The sequence below is a fragment of the Oryctolagus cuniculus genome, chromosome 9 (genome assembly GCF_051225735.1).
Source record: "Oryctolagus cuniculus isolate XC-2025 breed Fujian yellow rabbit chromosome 9, ASM5122573v1, whole genome shotgun sequence".
In the NCBI taxonomy this organism is placed as follows: domain Eukaryota; kingdom Metazoa; phylum Chordata; class Mammalia; order Lagomorpha; family Leporidae; genus Oryctolagus; species Oryctolagus cuniculus.
Window position 1 is genome coordinate 63,170,044 of NC_142875.1, and position 23,813 is coordinate 63,193,856.

General features: G+C 40.3%; 1 protein-coding gene across 8 annotated transcripts; it reads left to right on the top strand.

The window, feature by feature from the left end:
• The first annotated feature begins 2,246 nt into the window (after positions 1-2,246).
• On the top strand, positions 2,247-18,145 carry LACC1 (laccase domain multifunctional purine nucleosidase 1). 8 transcript variants are annotated; one of them, XM_002712964.6, is made up of 7 exons: positions 2,247-2,894; positions 3,797-4,407; positions 5,037-5,215; positions 5,944-6,109; positions 12,242-12,467; positions 14,605-14,765; positions 15,767-18,145. In XM_002712964.6, exons 2-6 carry the CDS (start codon positions 3,846-3,848, stop codon positions 14,762-14,764), a joined length of 1,293 nt encoding a protein of 430 aa, XP_002713010.1. In that variant the 5' UTR covers positions 2,247-2,894; positions 3,797-3,845; the 3' UTR covers position 14,765; positions 15,767-18,145. The 8 variants fall into 8 exon arrangements, with proteins under 8 accessions (XP_002713010.1, XP_051706626.1, XP_051706630.1 ...); XM_051850666.3 differs by having other exon boundaries at positions 2,585-2,722; XM_051850670.3 differs by having other exon boundaries at positions 2,591-2,894; positions 5,037-5,069.
• The last annotated feature ends 5,668 nt before the right edge of the window (positions 18,146-23,813 follow it).

Here is a 23,813-nt window from a genome sequence, read left to right on the forward strand (position 1 = left end):
TACTGGTTATGTAAGACATAAAATGCAGAACTACAAGCAGCAGACCACACACAAAGAAAAGGGCTTGGCCTTTCTCAAGAGATTGGGAACAAGTATATAATTGTTTTAGGCTACAGTTAAAAGTTTAAGGTATTTTTCTTACTTTTTAAACAATAATCTGGCTTAACTGGCTTTTCCTTTTCTGTTAAAAACAAAGCATTACTTTAGTTTCTAATTCTTCTAAAGTGTACAATTCAATGTTTAACCAACATTTTCAATTTACTGGTTGGCTATGGATCCAGATAGCATGTGTGATAGGGATTTTTGCACAGGAACAAAATGCTAATGAAGAAGTCATTAATTTTTCTTGTTGAGGGATGGGGATTCAAGGAAGGTTCCATATAGATAAAGGTTCCATATAAAGAGAAGGGGGGTGTCTAAGTACAAGCAAATGTAAAGGATAAAATCATGTGGCCTATCCACAGAACAGCCTTTATGTGGCTCAGGAATAGGAGATTTATTTTTCAAACCTATGCATCTGAAACATCTGTAGAGGTTAATACAAAAAAGATGGGGGCCAGCATTGTGGAACAGCAGGATAAACTACTGTCTTCAGTGCTGGCATCCTGTATGGGCATTGGTTCTAATCCCTGCTGCTCTTGTTCTAATCCCGCTCCCAGCTAATATACTTAGGAAATCAGAAGGTTTAAGTGCTTGGGCCGCTGCCACCCACAAGGAACACCTGAATGGAGTTCTCCTGGCTTCTGCCTGACCCAGTCCTGTTTGTTATTGCCATTTGGGGGAGTGAAAAAGTGGATGGAAGTTCTCTCTCTCTTTCTCATGCTTTTTTTTTTCTCTGCCTTTCAAGTAAATAAATCAATCTTAAAAAGGCTCATAAGACAAAAGAAAACGTGTCTAGGCATGGCTCACAGAGGCTTTGATTCACTGTGTATCTGGAATGGGGTGTCTGCATTATTGTTATTTTTTAAAAGTACCACTTGTAGTTCTTTCAGCCAGAATTGAGAATCAGGGGAGTAGGGTGTGTGAGAATGTAGTAAAGGATTAGATGAGGATGGAACCAGAAGGTAAAAGGAAACAGTATGGGGCTGGAGTTGTGGCCTAGTGGGTTAAGCCATTGCCTGTAGGCATTCCAAACCAGCTCTCTACTAATGGCCTGGGAAAGCACAGGAAGATTGCACGATTTTGGGCCCCTGCACCCATGTGGGCCACCTGGAAGAAGCTCCCAGCTCCTGGCCCCAGCTGTAGTGGCCATTTGGGGAGTAAACTAGTCTTTTCCCTCTTTTCTCTCTGTTAACTCTTTCGAATAAATGAAACTTTTTTAAAAAAAGGAAACAGTATATAAATACAATATAACAAACTCCGTCTTCCCCAACAGCCTCACTCTTCTGAATAGTTTTGCTACCACAACTGTTGCCTGAGGGAATACGAAAACCCATCACCGTCCATAAGAACAGAGATAAATGTTTTAAACTTACTCTATAACTAAGAGACTTCTATTTTGCCTAAGTTAGGATTTAACATAAAAACAAGCTCAGGGCAGTAAGAGCACCTCCTAATCAGGTGCACCATCTACTGCTCAGGGTTTTTAACCAATGTCCAATCAATGAAAATTTTGATAAAACCAGATGCCATGAATACTGAAAAGGAAGGTTCTTAATCTGGACTAGTGTTCTCATTCTCCAGAGAAGTAGAAATAAGTGCCACTCTTGAGGGTTCTTCTAAACTGCCAGAAATCTGAGGTTCTTTCTCATTCAGGTAAAAATGCTTCAGCACTTACGTGAACAGCGAAGAAGAGGAAGGGAGCTAATGAGTTCCCCTCCACCACAACACCTGCATTTCACATAGTGGCGGCTCCCAACTTAAAAACTTACTCTTGGCGTACAGATAAAGGATGTTTAATTGTACCTTTATCAGGACTTAAGGATTAGTGACTTCTACTGTCCCACATTTTTAAAAAGACACCCAGGACATACGCGTTGTCAAAGCTATGAGGGCGCTGTAGAGCCCGTTGGGTCTCCTCAGCTAGAACAGCAGAGTCAGCAAAAAAAACACCCCGGGAGGAGACCAAGCAACTTGTTTCTGGAAACAATGGAAACAAAACACTAGCGGAATTTCCCCCACAGAAACCCACTATCTGAACTCCAGACAGGGCAAGCTGCCAAGAAGTAACGTGATGCGGTTCCCGGGCCAGGTGTCCCGAGCACTCTGCTGCGTCAGCGCCCCCTCGGCGCGGGGATGGGGCCTCCGTGCTCAGAGAACGTCTGGAATCCTGAGGTGGCTGCCGCCTCCCAGCTCCCCTCACGGGACCCGGTCGCCCCTCTCGCCTCCCCTCCTCACGGGGCCCACAGCCCCTTCCCCTTCTCGGAGCCCAGCCTGCCTGCCTGCCTGCCGGCTGCGGACCCGCCTTGGCTCCGGCCACAGGCCTCTGCTGCGCTCAGGCGCCTGTTCCTCTTCCCTCGCCGGGGTCGCAGGACGGGCTCCGCCGGGCCGCCCTGACCCGGAACTGCTGAGGCGCGCCGGGCGCGCGCGCTTAGCTCATCCCGGGATTCCCCAGCGAGGGCGCCCGGCCCGCCGCGTCCGCGCGGGGCACGCCCCGCAGCCCCGCTCGACCCGGGAGCTCCGTGCCGCCGCGCTGCAGTCTGCCGTCCTAGCCCCGGCCGGCCGGCCGTCGTTTGCGCGAAGAGTCCGGGTCGATGCCAGGCGGGGGATCCGTGAGGCCAAGGTGGGATGGGTGAGGTGAGGTGAGGTGAGGTGAGGTGACGAGGGGCGGGCGTCGCCGCCTCCGGGACGGGCTTCTGACTCCAGGTGACAAGCTCGTGGCTCCGGATTCCACTGAGACTCAGGGAAGAGGTGGGGGGCGGCCCGTCCTAACCGAGCTCCCCGCGGCAGACCAGGTATGCAGAGGAACGTGAGAGGGCGGGACCCCGGAGCCCGCCTCTGGTGTGCATCTGACGGTCGGAAAGTTCTCAGGGAAAGGGGGGTGGGGGAGGGCGGAAAGGGGGCAGTGAAAGGGGGTGGAGGTCCCCACCAGGGCAGGTGCACAGTTCTAGGTATCGAGCAGGGGTCCTGTGGGGGACAGGGATCTGGCGGTGACAGGGGCCCCGTGTGGAAATCCACAGTGTGGAGGGGAAGGAAGCGGTCACCTTTTCAAAACGGGAAATGGCCCTCCACCGGAGCGCATGAGATGTGGGGAGCAGAGGTCAGGGCAGCACCGAGGACTGGGGTGGCAGGACCAGGACTGAAAATGAGAAAAATCTGCTGAGAATGAGTCAGAACGAAGGTAGGAAGCCAAATCGTACTGTGTAAATCCTAAAGAGATGGAGCAGTCGTCTCACAACTTGTGTTTCCTTAACGACACGATTTTCAGGTACAGCATTGCTTAACCTGCCTAACTTCAGGACCTCGTATTTCCTATGAAAAAGTATGACCTAATATGACAGTCCTGTCAGGATTAAGGATCATCACATAGGTTAACACCTATAATTAAGAAATAAGCTTTGTCTAACGTAAGAAGTAATTCCCTACTTAACATTTCTATATAGAGAAGAAACAGCACAGAGGAACTGCTTTTTTGGAAAGACATACCAACACTTTCAGAAAGTGAATTAGAAGGTGACTTCACTTTCGCTGTTGTGGTTGTCTGATGACGAATAGTGGATTAGTTTTGTTGAGAAGGGCCTGGGTTTAGTATTTTGTTTACATTTTCAAATCAGTACGGTCACTTTTAAAATCTACTACAAATTTCTTTTATATCTGTAAGAAGTTGATATATTTTTATGCCAATTTTTCTTTACAGGTGATTAACTTGGCACAGAAGTCGTTGAAGAACTTTAAAGCATTGAAGAATGGCAGAAGCAGTTGTGATAGATCTCTTTGATTTGAAATTGAACTCTCAGAAAAACAGCCATCAGAGATTACTGAAGACATTGAATGCCATCAAATTCCACCATGCTTCCAAGGCCAAGTTCCTTTGCATAATGTGTCATAACCCCATCAGCTGTGAAAGGGATGGTGAGCATGATAATTGTGAATTAGAAGCAAGCAATGGATTATCAACTCTCTTGAGAGAATTTGAGACTGTTAACAATCCCAGCATGGCTGCCTCATTGTATACTATTAAACAAAAAATTGATGAAAAAAATCTGAGCAGCATTAAGATCATTGTACCCATGCACAGAAAAGCATTAATGAAGGCCTTTGTTGATGAACTCTTCACTGATGTTTACAATTTCGAGTTTGAAGATTTACAGATGACTTTGAGGGATGGCTTTTTCAAACAGTCCACTGAAATAAATGTGATCACAGCTCAAGAACTAGAAGAGATCCAGAAAGAAATAGAAACATATTTGAGCAGTCTGCCAGCGCTGAAAGGAGAATTAACTATTATCACATCTCCTTTGATCCCAGGTATATTAAACCCTAACTGTTGTTTTTACTGTGAAAGAGAAAAAGCAAGCCTGTCTTCCGAGGCTGTTCACTTCTTGTTCCTCCTTTCTTTGATTGACAGTGTGAGATTATTGCTCATTAGCATCACTTGCAATGTGAGGGTGTCATGGATGGCCTGTGATGTCAGGGGTGTCAAAGGATGACCCCTACAAAGTTACTCTAATTTAAAGAGTTTGCTTTTTGAAAATTCTGCTTTAATAGTAATAATTAAAAAAAAAAAAGCCCTCCTTTAAAATAAGATTTATGACCTGGAAAGTTTGAAACTTCCACTAGTTGGCACCTTCTCAAAATAGTGAAGTTTAAAATTATCTTTCCTTTTGGTTGAATAGTATTAACAACACTGTATACCATTGGGTTGAACAAAGTCAAATGGGACAGAATACCCTTTGCAGATCAATAATCCCATAGGCAGGTGAAACAAACAAACTCAGACCAGTAAGTAATAAGAGAATATGGAAATACAAAGTGCTGTAGAAATCAGAAGCTAGATTAATAAACACAGGATGAAGAAATTTGGGCAGGTTTAACAGACGTGGTTTTATAGTCTTTTGTATTCCATCATTTTAATCTTCATCACTTATCCTCAACAGATATTTTCACACATGGATTTACTACAAGAACAGGTGGGATATCTTATATACCAACGCTTAGCTCATTCAATCTTTTCTGTAGTTCCAAACGGAGAGATCCTAAGGCAGTTGTTCAAGAAAATCTGCGTAGATTGGCAAATACTGCAGGATTTAATATGAAAAAATTTTACCGAATAAAGGTAAAATTTTACTTTATATTTTGAGACCTAAAGTATGTTTTTTAGTCTGCTTAATGGCATAAACTTTAACCTTTTTAACCTTTGCATCTGGTGTTTTATCTAAAATTTTAGAATAATGCTGTGTTTTTCTTAGATTTATATACAGCCTAAAGATCAACTCTATGATATATATTTCATCTGGAGTTCCTGATTCTAAAAATATGATGCATTCTCAGGGGTTGTAGTACCATTCACTTCTCTATTTGATATAGAAGAAAAGTCCTTAATGTTGGAAAAGAAAGGTTATAATTTTCTAAATCAACACTAATGGAACTCAGGTCATAATTAATGATATAGTATCTTATTCATCATAAAATTTTTAACTCTACTTGAGTCTAGAAAAAATAAAAATATTGATGCTTTAGTAATTAATTTAGCTCTCTTTATAAAAAAGTCAAATTTCCTTGTGAAAAGTGCTGTAAATAGACATTTACCCATTTCTAGTGGGGAGGTATTTGTGATGGACTGTACTGAATTTTTAAATGTTAAACTGCATCCTTTGAATGAAATATGCAGAATTAACTGCTGTTTTACTACACATAGAAGTGGTATATTTAATTGATTTTAGTATTATTTTGTATATTACTTTAGTATATTACTTTGTTCTGAAATGTGTACTTTCAGAAAAGCTTCTGGTGTGAGAAATCTCACTTCCAAAACATATTTTTGTCACATATCTTTGGTATTAGACTGATCATGCCAGTGACGTCTGGATTATGGGAAGGAAGGAACCTGAATCTTATGATGGAATAACCACAAATCAGAGAGGAGTCACGATAGCAGCTCTTGGTGCTGACTGTATCCCCATAGTTTTTGCAGATCCTGTCAAAAAAGCATGTGGAGTTGCTCACGCTGGTAAGTTTGCCTTTTTTTTTTTTTTGACAGGCAGAGTGGACAGTGAGAGAGAGAGACAGAGAGAAAGGTCTTCCTTTTGCCGTTGGTTCACCCTCCAATGGCCGTCGCGGACAGCGCGCTGCGGCCGGCGCACCGCGCTGATCCGATGGCAGGAGCCAGGAGCCAGGTGCTTTTCCTGGTCTCCCATGAGGGTGCAGGGCCCAAGCACCTGGGCCATCCTCCACTGCACTCCCTGGCCACAGCAGAGGGCTGGCCTGGAAGAGGGGCAACTGGGACAGAATCCGGTGCCCCGACCGGGACTAGAACCCGGTGTGCCGGCGCCGCTAGGCGGAGGATTAGCCTAGTGAGCCGCGGCGCCGGCTAAGTTTGCTTATTTAAGCACTCAGAATTTTACTAATTTTGTAGTTCAGCAAAAATTAAACTTTCTGGTAAGGATGGTAAACAATTAACTCTATTATTTTGTGGTAAGTATAGTGATATGGGAGGGGCTGGCATGCTCTGAGTCAAAGTTTTTGAATCAGAATAGAATTCCCAAAGGAAGTGATACCTATGTTGAGTTCTAAGAAATTTGTACGATTTTGCTAGATGCTAGTCTTTCTCAGAGAGGATGGTATTTTGGGCAATGTAATCCTACATTGCAGATGAAGTATCTTAAAAATTCTTCATGCCTGTAGCACTCTCAGTCATTGTAACAACAAAACAACAATAACAAAAAACAAATACAACTCCTTTCATGCTTTTCAAAACACAACTTTAGAGGATTGGTACTGCCTCTGGTTGAGAACCTCTGAAGCCCAGGCTCCAGAGAATAGGAATGTTAGCCATGTTGTAGAAAGGTGTTCATACAAATGGCAGGTGTCAGCAGCATGTTTGAAAGTAGGGAGGTGATAAAAGACAAGATATGTTTGGAAGACTGCATTTTAATTTTTTAACTAAATTATTTCATTGTCACTGTTCTCTAAAGATAAGATTAAATAAGTATTTTAGATGCTATATTGTTTTCTGAAGGTATTTAAAAATAGTATTTAGACTATCTAGTGGCTATGATTCTATGTGAATTGAGGGATGCTCTTTTGAGTTTCCTTTTCCTTGTAATCAGTGAGTATTCTGCTTTGAAGACCAAAGATAAAGAAGAAAGTAGCATTCTTTTCTTTTGGCCTAACTAAAGTAATAGAAATGGATGAGTGGAAGTCAGATTTGCTATATGACGTTGTCTAAAGTTATTTAACTTGTAAGTCTCAGTTCCTGGATGTAAAAAGGAAGTATTATTTGTTACACATGAGCTGCTAGTTCTCAGTTTTGTCCTCTGACCCAGGGCCATCGTGGACATTTGGAGAGTGAACTAGCAGATGAGAACATTCTCTCTCTCTCTCTCTCTCTTTTTCTCTTTCTCTTTCTCTTTTTCTTTCTCTCTGTCTTTCTTTCAAATTACAAAAATAAAAAGCTTTTTAAAAACCCAATATTAGGCCAGTGCCATGGCTCGCTTGGCTAATCCTCTGCCTGCGGCGCCGGCACCCCAGGTTCTAGTCCCAGTTGGGGTGCCGGATTCTGTCCCGGTTGCTTCTCTTCCAGTCCAGCTCTCTGCTGTGGCCCGGGAAGGCAGTGGAGGATGGCCCAGGTGCTTGGCCCTGCACCTGCATGGGAGATGGGGCCAGGCGGGGGTTGGGGGGAGCGCCTGGTGGCGCCATTTGTGGGGTGAACCAGTGGAAAAAGAAAGACCTTCTCTTTGTCTCTCTCTCTCACTGTCTAACTCTGCCTGTCAAAAAAATAAAAATAAAAATATTAAGCAGTCAAAATTAAGTTATAAATGTGAATTTCCAAGTTATTAATAATTATCCTTGAAACAGGATAGAAATATATCTAGCATGTAGGCGAACATAAAATCAGTGGAATACAATAGAGAGCCCAGAAATATACCCTTTGAGTATGGGCAAATGATTTTTTAAAAAAGGTTTAGTTATTTATTTGAAAGGCAAAGTTACAGAGAGGCAGAAGCAGAGAATTCTGTACTCTGGTTCACTCCGCAGATGGCCTCAGTGGCAGGAGCTGTGCCAATCCGAAGCCAGGAGCCACGAGCTTATTCCAGGTCTCCCACATGGGTGCAGGGGCCCAAGGACTTGGGTCATCTTCTAATGCTTTCCCAGGCCATAGCAGAGAGCTAGATCAGACGTGGAGTAGCCAGGTCTCAAACTGGTGTCCATATGGTATGATGGCACTGCAGACTGCAGCTCTACCCGCTACGCCACAGCACTGGCCCTGGTAAAATGATTTTGAACAAGGATACTGAGACTATACAATGGGGAAAGGGCAGTCTTTTCAACAAATATTGTGGCGAAAACTGAATATCCACGTGAACAAGAATGATGTATCTTTACCTTAACTCATATACAAAAATGAACTCAAAATTTAAGAAAGGCCTAAATGTAAGAAATAAAACTATAAAATTTCTAGAAGAAAACATAAGTGTAAATTTTTGTGACCTTGGATAAGGCAGTAGTTTCTTAGAAAATCACAGGCAAAGGGCCCAGTGTTCTGGCATAGCATTTAAAGCTACTGCCTGCATTTCAGGCATTCCATATCAACACTTGTTCATCTCCTAGCTGCTCCACCTGATCCAGCTCCCTGCTAATAGCCTGGGAAAAGCAGTGAAAAATGGCCCAAGGCCTTGGGCCCTACTACCCACATAGGAGACCTAGAGGAAACTCCTGGCTCCTAGCTTTGGCCTGGGCCAGCCCTGGCCATTGTGGCCATCTTGTGAGTGAACCAGCGGATGGAAGAAACTCACAAGCAACAAATGTAAAAGTAGATAAATTAGACTTTATTAAAATTAAAAACATCTGTAGGATCAGACATTTGGCCTATTAGACTACCAGTTGTGACTCTTACATCCCATATCAGAGGACCCAGGTTCAAGTCCTGGCTCTGCTTTTCATTCTTTCTTTCCACTAATGCATAGCCTGGAAGGCAGCAGGTGATGGCTCAAGGAGTTTTATCCCTGCTATCCATGTAGAAGATCTCAACTGAGTTCCCAGTTCCTGGTTATATCTTGGTTCAGACCTAGCTGTTGCAGGCATTTGAGTAGCTAACCAGCAGCTGGGAATTCTCTCTCTCTCTCTCTCTCTCTCTGCCTCTCAAATTAAAAATAAGTAAATATATCTAGGCATCAAAGGGCACAGTCAGTAGAATGAAAAGGCATGGAATGAAAAATTATTTGTAAATCACATATCTGATTAAGGTATATCTGCAATAAATAAAGAACTCTTACAACTCATCATTAACAACAACAAACAGCCTCACTTAAAAATGAGCAAAGGAATATGTATTTCTGCAAAGATGATATGCAAATGCCCAACAAACATAGAAAGATGTTCAACATCACACATAATTAAGAAAATGCAAATTAAAACTATAATATCACCTCATATCCATTAGGATGACTAATATTTTTGAAAACAGTAGAAAATAACAAGTGTTTAGTATGTGAAATAATTTAAACCTTGTGGGAAATCTAAAATGGTATAGGTACTATGGAAAACAATATGACACTTCCTCAAAAATTTTTAAATAGAATTACCATGTGATCTAATGATTCTATTTCTGGTTATATACTATATCCCAAAAAAATGAAAGCAGGGTTTAGAAAAGATAATTGCACACTCTTGTTCATAATAGCAGTATTCATAGTAGCCAAGAAGTGGAAGCAACTGAAATGTCCATTAATATATGAATGAATTAGCAAAATGTGGTATACATACAAGGGGATATTATTATTTTTTTTTAATCTTTTATTTAATGAATATAAATTTCCAAAGTACGACTCATGTGTTACAATGGCTTCCCCCCCATACCGTCCCTCCCACCCACAACCCTCCCCTTTCCCACTCCCTCTCCCCTTCCATTCACATCAAGATTCATTTTCGATTATCTTAATATACAGAAGATCAGCTTAGTATACCTTAAGTAAGTATTTCAACAGTTTGCTCCCACACAGAAACATAAAGTGAAAAATAATAGATGATTTTTTTTAAATGATGATGAAATCAGATCAGACCTATTGTCATGTTTAATCCCAGTGAGAGTCAAGTTGGGAATTGATAATTTCTTTCTTTCTTTCTTTTTTTTTTTTTTTTTTACAGAAGATCAGTTTAGTGTACATTAAGTAAAGATTTCAGTCGTTTGCACCCCCATAGAAACACAAAGTGAAATATACTGTTTGAGTACTCGTTATAGCATTAAGCCTCAGTGTACAGCACGTTAAGGACAGAGATCCTACATGAGGAGTAAGTGCACAGTGACTCCTGTTGTTGACTTTACCAATTGACACTCCTGTTTATGGCATCAGTAATCTCCCTATGCACCCGTTATGAGTTTCCAAGGCTATGGAAGCCCCTTGAGTTCTCCGACTCTTATCTTGTTTAGACACGGTCATAGTCAAAGTGGAGGTTCTCTCCTCCCTTCAGAGAAAGGCACCTCCCTCTTTGAAGACCTGTTCTTTCCACTGGGATCTCACTCACAGAGATCTTTTTGCCAGAGTGTCTTGGCTTTCCATGCCTGAAATACTCTCATGGGCTTTTCAGCCAGATCCGAGTGCCTTTAGGGCTGATTCTGAGGCCAGAGTGCTATTTAGGACATCCGCCATTGTATGAGTCTGCTGAGTATCTCACTTCCCATGTTGGATCACTCTCCCACAAGGGGATATTATTAAGCCATAAAAAAGCAGGAAATTCTGACACATGATACAACATGGAGGAAGCTTAAGGACATAATATTAAGTGAAATCAGGCCATCCCAAGACAGACAGATTGATTCTGCTTATATGAGGTATCTAGAGTAATCAAGTCCATAGAAACCTAAAGAAAAATGGTAGTCACCAGGGTCTAGGAGAAAGGTGAAATGGTAGTTACTATTTAATTTTAATGGATATAGAGTTTCAGTTTTGCAAGATGGAAAACATTTTGGGGGTTGATTACACAACAATGTGAGTGTACTCAATATACTGAATTGTACACTTAGTTAAAATGGTAAGTTTTATGTGATTTTACCACAGTTTTTTTTAAGATTTATTTATTTTTAACTTTATTTTATTTTTATTTATTTATTTATTTATTTTTTGACAGGCAGAGTTAGACAGTGAGAGAGAGAGACAGAGAGAAAGGTCTTCCTTTTTCTGTTGGTTCACCCCACAAGTGGCTGCTACGGGCAGTGCGTTGCGGCTGGCCGCACTGCGCTGATCCGAAGCCAGGAGCCAGGTGCTTCCTCCTGGTCTCCCATGCGGGTGCAGGGCACAAGGACCTGGGCCATCCTCCACTGCCCTCCCGGGCCACAGCAGAGAGCTGGACTGAAAGAGGAGCAACCGGGACAGAATCCGGCACCCCAACTGGGACAAGAACCCAGGGTGTCGGTGCCACAGGCAGAGGATTAGCCTAGTGAGCCGCGGCGCTGGCCCTATTTGTTTATTTGAAAATAAGAGATACATAGACAGACATACACAGACACACACACACACACACACAAACACACACACAGAGGAATCTTCCATCTGCTGGTTTATTCCTCAGATAGCTGCAACAGCCAGGGCTGGGCCAGGCTGAAGCCAGGAGTCAGGAGCCTCCTCCGGATCTCCCACATGGGTGCAGGGGTCCAAGCAGTTGGGCCATCCTCTGCTACTTTCCCAGGTGCACCTGCAGGGAGCTAGATCAGAAGTGGAGCAGCTGGCCCTCGATCTGGCGCCCACGTGGGCTGCTGACATCCCAGGCAGTGGCTTTACCTGTTATGCTACTGTATGGGGACCTATTATTGTTTTTTAAAATGTGTGAAAAAATGAGAGTTAAGAGCAACAAGATGGAATCCCAGTGGAAACTAAATATACAAAATTTTTTTGAAAAGAAGTGGAAGGAAACTCCCAGTAATGTTTATTCTGAGCAGGTGCTTTATATATATATATATATATATAGCAGATCTCATTCTAAAACCAGTACTATAATGCAATATTAATTTTGTGATTTGTTTTTTATTTCTAGACTTTTGACAAATGTACAAATTCAATCTGCTCATTTTAAACTTAGAGATAAAGTCAAGTGGAATTTTGTTATGTTTGAACTTTCATTATCTCCTTTTTATTGTATTTACCAGGTTGGAAAGGTACTTTGTTAGGTATTGCTATGGCTACAGTGCATGCTATGATAACAGAATATGGTTGTCATTTGGAAGACATTATTGTTGTACTGGGACCTTCAGTAGGACCTTGCTGTTTTACTCTTCCATGGGAATCAGCAAATAAGTTTCATAATCTTCATCCTGAATGTGTAAGACTGTTTGACTCACCAAATCCCTATATTGACATCCGAAAAGCTACCAGGTATGCTTGATTTCATTCTGGAACTCATTATTGACTATTGCATCTAAAATGAAAATTATTTTAGCAAACAGTAACTCCAAGAAAAATTAAGGTGGCAGATATTTAGGCAGTTGACATACATGTAAACATATATAGAAATTCATTTTAAATATGAAATCTGTTCTCATTTGATTTTGCCTGACTGGTATCATTTATTTTTTCAAAAGTTAAGGAAGAGGGGCCAGCGTTGTGGCATAGGATATAAAGCTACCACCTGCATCACTGTCATTTCATATGGGTGCTGGTTCATATCCCAGCTGCTCTACTTCCAATCCAGCTCCCTGCTGATGGTCTGGGAAAAGCAGTAGAAAATAGCCTAGGTGTCTGGTCCCCTGACACCCATGTGGGAGACCCAGATGAAGCTCCTGGCCCCTGAATTCAGCCTGGTCCTGTCCTGGCTGTTGGAGCTATCTGGGGAATGAACCAACAGATGGAAGATTCATATTCTCTCTCTCCCTCCCTCCCTCCCTCCCTTTCCCACTCCCCCTACTCTTCTCTCTGTAACTCTGACTTCCAAATAAATAAAAAAAAAAAATGAAGGAAGAAACAGTAGGCATTCAATTTTAAGAGATCTACTTAAACTTTTTATAGAAAAACTGGCCTGTTTTATTTCACAGTCATTCTCCAGGTCAGTTCTTTTAACTAGCAAAAAGCTGATAGTTTAAAATTATCTTTATTCTCTAATTAATAAGTAAAATATAGTTCTTAGCAAAAAAACTATGTAAAGTAAATATACAGTCACTTTCAAGATTTGTTTTCCTGAATTTTTGAATTTATGAAGTTTTGTTATAAAAATCTGCCAAAAATTGTCATTCCATTTTTAAAAAGATTTATTGATTTTATTTGAAATAGAGAGGCAGAGACAGAGAGAGATAGAGCTTCCATCCACTGGTTTACTCCCCAGATGGCTGCAATAGCTAAGGCTGGGCCAGGTCTAAGCTAGGAGCATGGAACTCCATCCAGGTCACCCTAGTGGCTGACAGGGGTGTGGGGAGCAAACCGGACTAGACTGTTACTGGAATTAAGACTTATTCTATGCATCTGCTCTCCCACAATATGGCGCTGGGAGAGAAGAAAACAGCTTCTACCCAGCTGCCTCCAGTTCAACTAATAAACTGTAGGACTTGCTCCTGATTGGAGGAGAGCAGCGTACTCGGCGTGTGGGCAGCCGAGTTAGGATTGGCGGAGGAGGACTATAAAGGAGGAGAGAGACGGCATGCACCAGGAACATCTATGGGGAACATCTAAGGGGAACACCTGTGCAGCCCCCGAGAAGAGCCGGCCGGCGGTGTGCCGCTCCCCTGCGGAAGTGGGGAATGTGGCCAGGGGGAACTGCCCTTCCACGGAGGTGGAAGGGACAGCAGCCAACCCGGGAAGAACCAGCAGCAAACCCAGGGAGGGCCGAGCAGACGAAAGAACAGCGCAGGGTCCTGTGTCGTTCCTCCACGAAGAGGGGGAGCGACACAGGGGCCCAAGTACTTGAGGCATCTTCCACTACTTTCCCAGGCACATTAACAAGGAACTAGCTGGATTGGAAGTGGTACATCCAGGATTTGAACCAGAGCTCATTTGGGATGCTGACAGGTGGCAACTTAACCCATTATTTGTTATTTCTATAGCTCCTATTTGTTATTTCTACAAGGAAAATTGATGTTTGATTTGAATTATGTTTCTAGTCCTGTCAGCAAAACCCTACCCAAATTCTGCCTCATTTAGCACATAATTAGAAGGGATTGAAAGTGATTCTTAATATGACTTATGGAATAAGTATCACTGATTTTTATTACAATTTTATATCACAAGGTGTTTATGGAGAAGCAAGTTTTCTGTGTCTACAAATACCCTGGTATCTTGAGAAGTTTCTTCTTAAATAAGTAATTGATTGTGATTATAAAAATTCTGTACCTAGATCATGTCTGCAGGACACTATGGAAGATTGTGTAGTATATATATATATATATGTACTTAGGTGATAGAACCAACCATTTCCTGATTATTCCATATTCTGTATCATTCCAATATCTGTACACTTTTCATATTGTTTTGGCTATTGGTAAAAAAAAACTCTTAGTATCTTTTGAAAAATCTTTACCCTAAGGATTCTTCTAGAACGGGGAGGAATTCTTCCACATAACATTCAGGACCAGAACCAAGATCTCAACCTCTGTACATCATGCCATCCTGACAAGTTTTTCTCCCATGTCCGAGATGGTGTTAATTTTGGTACACAGATTGGCTTCATATCACTTAGAGAATGAGGTATAGTAGGTTCTCCTTCCTCTCTCTAATCTCTTCCTGTTCTTCCTTCCTCTTTTCTTCCCTCTTTCTCTCCCTCTTTTTTTTTTCTCTTCCAGCCTTTCCCTCCCTTCATTAAAAAAAAAAAAAAAAGATTTTATTTAACTTTTACTACTTTATTCTTATGGGAAGAATAAATTTCTACTTTTTTATTGATGTAACAGTGACAGAAAAGTTCATTTTCAGAAGCAGATTCATATAAAGAGTAGCTTTTTCTAATTAATGAAAATTATATTGGTCAGCTTGTGTTAAAAGTTTAAAAAGAAAGTATTTTACCTTTAAAAGATCCTGTATGTATGTTCTGTATCTCTACTACATATTTAACATCTGTATATTTCACATAATAGCATTATTATGTCTTTATATTTATGAGAAGAAATCTTTGCATAAAAGTTCTAAGTTTTAGTATAATAAGAAATCTGTAAATACACAGACTAGCTTGGTTTTCAACTAGGTTTCCAACATTATCTATAGCCAGAGTTGGCTAAATTTATTTTATTTATTTGTTTATTTTTTGCTAAAGGGCCAGATAGTAAATATCTTAAGCCTTCAGCTACTGAACTTTGTCAATATTGAACAAAAGTAGAACCTGAGAATGCAGAAATATGTATATCTGTGTTCCAATAAAACTTTACCTTCAAAAGTAGGTGAAGGGCCATATTTGGCTCACAGGTTATAGTTTACTGACAAGCTAGAATTATAGAGGAAGATTGAGTGTAATTTTTAAAAATAGTATTTAATAGTTTTGAGTTACATAAAAATATTACTTGCTAATAACTTAGCACTCTCCCTTTACCATATATCTAGTTTTCCCTAGGGTTAATTTTATTTGAATTGTTATTTTTAGTCTCTATAATATCTTTAGCTCTCTCATATATAAAACTTTAATAGATTTTATGATTCTTGCCTTGCTATTCTAATAATACTAGTGATGATCTCATATATAATTTCTCTGTATTTTACAGATACTTGATTGGATTTTTGCGTAAATGTTTCCTGCCTCCTTCCAAACTGACTACAAGAGAGAAATTTAACTAGTTATTTAAAACCAAAGGGATTATGATGGATAATCTAGATTATATTTTCACTGTTATCCAATGCTAAATTATTTTCACTTAATTCTAACAATAACTAACAAAAAATTCAATATGATACAGCTAATATATTTTACAAATCAGAATTATTCTTGAAATTTGCCCCATATTTATTACATAAATCAGAAATAGATCTGCTTAGTATTTATTGAATACTCTCTGTCAGGTGTTGTGTTAAGCATAGGTATATCAAAATGAATAAGACTTTCCTTTTGAGTCTAATGCAGTGGAGGAGATAAACATATCTGCAACTACAATTTAATTTTAATAGCAGTTGAAGATTAAAAGGAGGAAGGGTTAATTTTTCCAGAAGGCATTATAGAAATTGTGTTCAGAGCAAGTAATATATTTCATGAGCTGAACATTTGGTAAATGAAGAACAACTGTAGCAGAAAGAGGGACCATCATGAACCAGGGCATGAAATTATAAGAAGTACCTAACATGATCTAGGGAAATAAGGGTGTAGCAAGAGTTGAGACTGGAGAAAGTGGTTGGAAATGGATTAGTGAGGATCTCAAATATCATTTCAAAGAATTTAGAACAAATCAGCATCAAAAGTAAGGCAGTGTTTTTATTTCCTTGGCATCATATTTAACAGGATGGATTCTAACTGTGAAATATCAAAGCAGAGAGGCTATACTAGATGTGGTCAAAGTGTTCCAAAAAAGATAATGAGGTCCTGATGAAAGCCTTGGAAATTAAAATGGAGAAGAGGGCAGATGGGTTAGAAAGACATTTTAGAGGTACAATCAGTAGATCCTATAAGTAGATAAAAGGAAGGAAGAGGTGAGGAAGAATAGAGACATAGTCAATGTCTCCATGATATTACCAAGGGTGACAACAAACAGAAAGAGAAGGTTTGGGACAAAGGAGAATGATGAGCTTACAGAGAATGAAGTACATCCAAATGAAACTGTTTGGCCCTTGGTTGGAAAATAGATTAGGAGTGAACTTAGGACAAAGACAGGTTTAGAAGTTGGCTATGTAAAGATGGTGCCTGAGTCTATTGAAGCAGATTGGCTCATGCAGGGAGAAACTAGGATGAGAAAACAGGAGGTCTGAGCCTGAATATTCATACAGTGCTAGCATTTGAAGATAAGAAGCTGAGCCAGTTAAAATAATTAGTCCTTGAAGTACAAAAAAACAGGATTTAGTCATTTTGAACAAGTCAACATAGGTATGGGAGGTGCTAGAAAAGAAATCTTCCAAGACAAAGTGTTAACTGTGTTGAAGCTGTTCTACTGGCAGTGGTGACGAAACAGGTATCAGTGCAGTGAGGAAGAAGATGTATAGGTGTTGATTCTTGGACAAGATATACTTGTAAAGAGAGGAAGCTGAGGAATGTATCGGAAGGAGTATTTTTGGATGAATAGTTTTGAGTATGTTTGCTGGCTAAAGAGAGAAATGTTAAATTATGTTCATTTAGAAAAAAAAAATGTCAGTTGTCATATTACGTCTTAAAAAGATTTCTTATATATATTTTCTACATGTATATGCAGTAGAATAACACAAATAACATTTGGTATTTACCAAGGACTTTCATGTGCATTAATTATATACCTTTAGAGCTACTTTGTAATATATTGATCAGGCATTATCCTTTTTATTCAGATGAGAAAGCTGAGCCTCTTGAGTTGGAGGTGGTCAAAGTCACATAATTTATGATGGTATAAGGTGTGGATACATATTTTATGACTCCTAATCTTTCATATTTAGCAGTTGATCAAAGCTGTCTGAATTGTATTTTTATTTTAAACTTTTTATCAGCATCATTTACTCAGACATTCAGTCAAAATTTTTTTGAGGTACTGAGATAGTTGTATCAAAAAATACATTTGTAGCCCTCAACATGTTTAATAGCCGGTGGAAAGTGACAATCAATAAACCAGCCATTTCAGTACTATGTTATGTGTTGTGAGGTTGCCGTAGCCTGATACTTTGTTTAGTTTAATTCTGTATGTCCCATCACTGAGTGTGAATTTAAAATAAAATGCCTCATTTTTTCCAATTCAGGGAAATCTTCAAACATAAAGCATAGGCTAGAAATTTTAAACTCAGGTACAGTAACCTTTTATTTAATGATAATAAAGATTAAGGAAAAATTTAACACGTTGAAAAATATTAATTTTTTTCTAATTCTTCATTGTGCATGATTTTATTCAAAGTTTATAAATTTACAGAATATTAGATAACCACATTTCACTTTATGTACCAAAACATTCCAATCCAAATAAAAGTTATTTTTATTATGTATGGTTTTGAGTTATTTGTGCCATACCATATAATGAAGAGTTGTTTTGCTATTTTACTAAGTGAAAAGTATTAATTCAATAATTTAGAAGTAGAACTATTAAGTTATTAAATAATCATATCTTATTTCCTCTACAAGATCACTGTCACTCTCAAACATTTGTATATAGATTTCTTGGACTTTTTGAGTACAAGAAAAATGATTTCTAGTAAGTTGTTTGGTTTTTTTTTTGTTTTAAATTGTTATTTATTTATATGAAATGGAGAGAGAGAGCACTCTCATCTGCTGGATTACTCCCCAAAATGCTCGTACCAGCTAGCACTGGCCAGTCTGAAGCTGGGTGCCAAGAAGTCAAACCAGGTCTGTCACATGGGTGGCAGAGACCCAACTACTTAAGCCATCACTAGTAACAGGAAATTAGAATGGGGAGTAGAGCTGGAACGCAAATCCGGGTGCAGATATGGGATGCTGTGTCTTTACTGGCATCTTAACTTCTATGCCAAATGTTTGTCTCCTTTAGTTTATTTTTTTTAACAGTTCTTTTTTTTTTTGTTTTGTTTTGTTTTTTTTTGACAGGCAGAGTTAGTGAGAGAGACAGAGAGAAGGGTCTTCTGTTGGTTCACTCTCCAAATGGCCGCTACGGCCAGTGCGCTGCGGCCGGCACGCTGCACCGATCCGAAGCCAAGAGCCAGGTGCTTCTCCTGGTCTCCCATGCGGGTGCAGGGCCAAGCACCTGGGCCATCCTCCACTGCCTTCCCGGGCCACAGCAGAGAGCTGGAGTGGAAGAGGAGCAACTGGGACAGAATCCAGTGGCCCAACCGGGACTAGATCCTGGGGTGCCGGCGCCGCAGGCAGAGGACTAGCCAAGTGAGCTGCAGCTCTGGCCAATCCCCTTTTGTTTAGTTTTTAGTCAAAGCACTGCTACTAACTACAAATAGGGAATATTGGTTGCCACATTATTAATAAGAATTAAGTTTGTAAATCAAGTGAGAGTTCATGACAACTTTTTTGGAAGTACTAATTATCAAACCACAATTTACTAGACATTTATTTATTTGTAATTTTAAGTTATGGAAAATAGCGTAGTGACTAAATATGTTCCATTCCAATGTTTTATAAAACAAACAAGGAGTTGACCTTACCATTTAGGAAAGCACTTTTCTATAAGTGGCATGACTCTGTGTCTTGGTATAAAGTTGAACCTGTCGCTCCCCCTCTTCATGGAGGAACGACACTAAGCCCTGCCTAGGCTTCATATCCGAGTCACGGCACCATTATGTCGCTCCCCCTCTTCGTGGAGGAACGACACAGGACCCTGCGCTGTTCTTTCGTCTGCTCGGCCCTCCCCGGGTTTGCTGCTGGTTCTTCCCGGGTTGGCTACTATCCCTTCCACCTCCGTGGAAGGGCAGTTCCCCCTGCCACATTCCCCACTTCCGCAGGGGAGCGGCACACCGCCGGCCGGCTCTCTGGGGGCTGCACAGGTGTTCCCCTTAGATGTTCCCCATAGATGTTCCCGGTGCATGCCGTCTCTCTCCTCCTTTATAATCCTCCTCCGCCAATCCCAACTCGGCTGCCCACACGCCGAGTACGCTGCTCTCCTCCAATCAGGAGCAAGTCCTACAGTTTATTAGCTGAACTGGAGGCAGCTGTGCGGAAGCTGTTTACTTCTCTCCCAACGCCATGTTGTGGGAGAGCAGATGCATAGAATAAGTCTTAATTTCAGTAACTTAGTCCAGTCCGGATTGCTCCCCACAGAACCAATCTTAATTACTGTATTGTGAAAAAAGAAAAAACATTTAGTGTGAATGTATTGATTTTACTCTAGGCACAACACATTGTAGTGTCAGTAGATAAAGGCATTTAGCAACTCTGACCTACCTTAATTTCACTTTTGTGTATCCAGTAACTGCTTTTATGTAAGTAGATTTTTGAGGGAAATTCAGAGTTTACTATATGTCACATGAAATAAACATAAAACCTGTGGATTTAGAAACTGGAAAATAACAGTGATATATGAATTATATCATTTCATATTTCAAAGAGGAATCTACAGGCCAGCATTGTGATGTAGCAGGTTAAGCCATTGTCTGCAATGCTCGCACACCATATGGATGCAGTTTGAGTCCCGGCTGCTTCACTTCCAATCCAGTTCCCTGCTAATGCACCTGGGAAGGCAGTGGAAGATGGCCCAAGGACTTGCACCCACGTGGGCGACCCAGTTGAAGCTCCTGGCTCCTGGCTTCGGCCTGGCCCAGCTCTGGCCATTGCAGCCATTTGGGGGCTGAACCAGTGGATGAAAGATCTCTGTGTTTCTGAATTTCAAATAAGTAAATAAATCTTAAAGAAGAAGAGTTTGATATTTCTTTTCATTTGGCTGTCCCAATTTCTATATCCAATGGATCCAATCCTACTTTTTTATGTGAACTCTTAGGGAATGGCACCTATCTAAGGGAGTTTAGAACTTTAGAGAAAGCATTGCTCAATTATCTATATGTGTGTCTGTGTGTGTACACATACTTGCACATGTTAAATGGCAAACAAGTAATGTGTTATGTGTTAAGTATGGTGTAGAACCTCCTTGCTCTAGTTAAGATAAATTCACACACACAAAATACATTGGGTGGAGGAGAATCTAGATTTCTCTACATTTTTTAATATAAACTGTGCACTAAAGAATGGAAAGTATGATCTGTTTGCTTGGGTGTTTATGGCAACCCTGATCTATGGTATAGTCCACTGTAGGTGGTGTTTTTAAAATTCACTTGTGATTACAGAGGAGGCAGTTGCTGTGTACAACACATTGTTCTGTGCTAGGTTATTGCTTAATGAAGGAAAAAGAAACCTGTTAGTGCTGCTTTTTCCAGAATAGCACATTCAGTTTGAACTCCCAGTGATTACATGTCAACTCTGTTGAGACAAACTTACAATACTCTGCTTAAATGCATTGTCTTTGCTGAGAAAAAAACATGTTTACATCACATTCTCTGTGTCTTTGTGCCAACTGCCTGAGGTGAACTAAATCTTTTCTGTACCTGAAGCAGGTTCTTTGTGTTATTTAATTCTCAGAAAGCCAAGGTGTCCAGTTACTGTATTCTGTTAAATAATTAAAATTTCTAGTAGACTGTAATTCAAAATACCACATTCCTTTCCAGAAAAAAAGAGAACCCCATTTCATGAGAACATTTGTAGAAAATATATTTGCTTATGGTGACAATTGAGTTTTTAATCCCCTTCATTTTCTTTTTTGACTATTTTTATGTATTTAAAAAACAGAGACAGACACAGAGAGATCTTCCATTTGCTGATTCAATTTCCAAATGCGACAATAGCCTCGACTGGGCCAGGCCAAAGCCAGAAGCTAGGAACTCAGTCCAAGTCTCCCTTGTGGGGTGGCTGGGACCCCACTACTTAAGCCATCACTACTGCAACCCAGAGTGTGAATTAGAGGTGTTTGGACAGGAGGCTGAACTTGAACTCGAGTGCTCCAATATAGGATGTGGGCATCTTAACCAGCATTTTACCTGCTAGGCCAAACACCTGCCCCAAGTTTTCTACTTTGAAATATGTATCCAGACTTGGCTATAGAGTTGCTTGTTGGACATACACTGTGGACTCTCAAATACAATATCCTCCAAACCTAACTCATAATCTTCACGCCAAAAACCTGCTTTCCTCTGGTGTTCTATCTTAGAGTATAAAATAATCTTTCACGTAATTGCCCAGCCAGAAACCCTTGAGTGTTTCTAAATGCCTCCTTTTCCCTCCCTCTTTTTCTTCCCACATTTTGTACGTTTGCCATCTGTTTCCATGTCTGTATCTCAGCTGTCAAAATATATGTCAGGTCATCTCTCACCTACATCATTAGAGCAACTTTATAATTAATTTTTCCTTGTTGAATCTCTTTTTATAATGACATTATTGATTGCTCTGTATGCAAATCAGGTTATACCACAACCCTCAAAATTATTTTATGGCTCCCCTACCTGCCCCTAAGATGAAAACCCACTCAGTAAGTTTGCAAGTTCTGTCATGACCTTGCCCCTGCTTGCTACTTCAATTCTCTCCACTCCCTACTCCATCCAGATGCTCCAGCCTTTCTGTAATTACCTCAGGTCCTACAGAATTCCATTTAGCTAGCTCCCACCAAAGAAGGGGAAAGAATCCTTTAATGATCCAATAGAAAGTCAGGAAGGATAAAAATGATAAGCTGTATTTTGGAGTGTGAGTGTTTTGTCATTTTTTTAACCTGGTATTTTATATTTTCAGTGTTCAGTTGAATTTATTTAAGTAATAATGCTATATTAAAGTCACTCTAAGGAAAATACTTAAAATAGAGATCTGTTTTAAGGTATTCAGTCCTTAACCCATCACTAGACCTCCCTATTTCAAACTGCTAAATCAATATAAACTTCAAAATACTGCTTTAGGATAAATGCCTCCCATGAGAATCATGCATTTTAGAAACTAGTATTTATTTCCAAAACTGTACTTCTTTTCACTTCTATATTGGTATTTACTTTATACCGCACCCTGCCCTTGGAACTTACCCATTTACATGTCTTTAATGATATGAATGCAAACCATGTAATCAAATTTCTATGACAGTGACCCAGAGAGTCAAACATGTAGGTCTTTTCCATGAAAATTCCAGCTTTCCTGGGGCCAGCATTTTGGCGTAGCGGGTTAAACCACTGCCTACAATACCAGCATCCCATAAGGGCACTGGTTTGACTCCTGGTTGGTCCACTTCTGATCCAGCTCCCTCCTAATGTGCCTGGAAAAACAGCAGAGGATGACCCCCAACTACTTGGGCTCCTGCACCCATATGGGAAACCCAGATGAAGATACTGGATCCTGGCTTGAGCCTGGCCCAGCCCTGGCCATTGTGGCCATTTTTTAGGAAATGAACCAGAGAATGAGATATTTCTCTCTGTTTCTCCCTCTCTATGTGTACCTCTGCCTTTCAAATGAATAAATAAGATTTCTTTAAAAAAAAAAAAAAAGCTCCAACTTTTCAATAGCTCTATTGCTATTGTATAGTAAAATGGTAAAATGGTATTTTTTAGGGGGGGTAGACTCTTGTTTCTAGAGTAGTTCTCAACCTTGGTTGTAAAACAGAATCACCAGGTAAGCTTTAAAATTCCTGATGTCCAAGCCATATTCCAGACCAATTAAATCAGAATCTGAGGTAGGACAAGCACCAATGTTTTTTAAAGCTTCCTGGATGATTCTAATTTGTAGCCAATTTCAAGGACCACAGTTTACCAGGTATTTCTATATCTTCAGTGTTTAGTTGAATTTATTTAAATATTAATGACATTAAAATTACCCCAAAGGAAAAAAATTTTGCAATGGAGATCTGTTTTAAGGCATACTGTCACATTTCTTTACCTATTGTTAGATTTTACTATTTACAACTTGTGGTAAATTGTAGAATATTAACAAGTCTACTCTGATCTGCGTTGAAAGGTTCTCCCCTTCCCAGTTTGGACCAGACAAGCACTGGGGAATAAGAAGGCATGATCTGTCCTCAGTTTTCCCTACCGTGCTCATCTTTTCCACCTACTGATACCAGGGTTTGGTGAGCAAGAAGGATGAGAGGTAGACTATATTAGTGAGAGACCTCTTCAACTCCTCAGCACCCCCACCCCCATCACATTCAGACT

Excerpts from the sequence above, each read along its gene's own strand:
- LACC1 (XM_002712964.6), top strand. The coding sequence starts at position 3,846 with ATGGCAGAAGCAGTTGTGATAGATCTCTTTGATTTGAAATTGAACTCT. Across the intron at positions 4,408-5,036 it reads CACATCTCCTTTGATCCCAG|ATATTTTCACACATGGATTT; the intron begins GTATATTAAACC and ends TATCCTCAACAG. Across the intron at positions 6,110-12,241 it reads ATGTGGAGTTGCTCACGCTG|GTTGGAAAGGTACTTTGTTA; the intron begins GTAAGTTTGCCT and ends TGTATTTACCAG.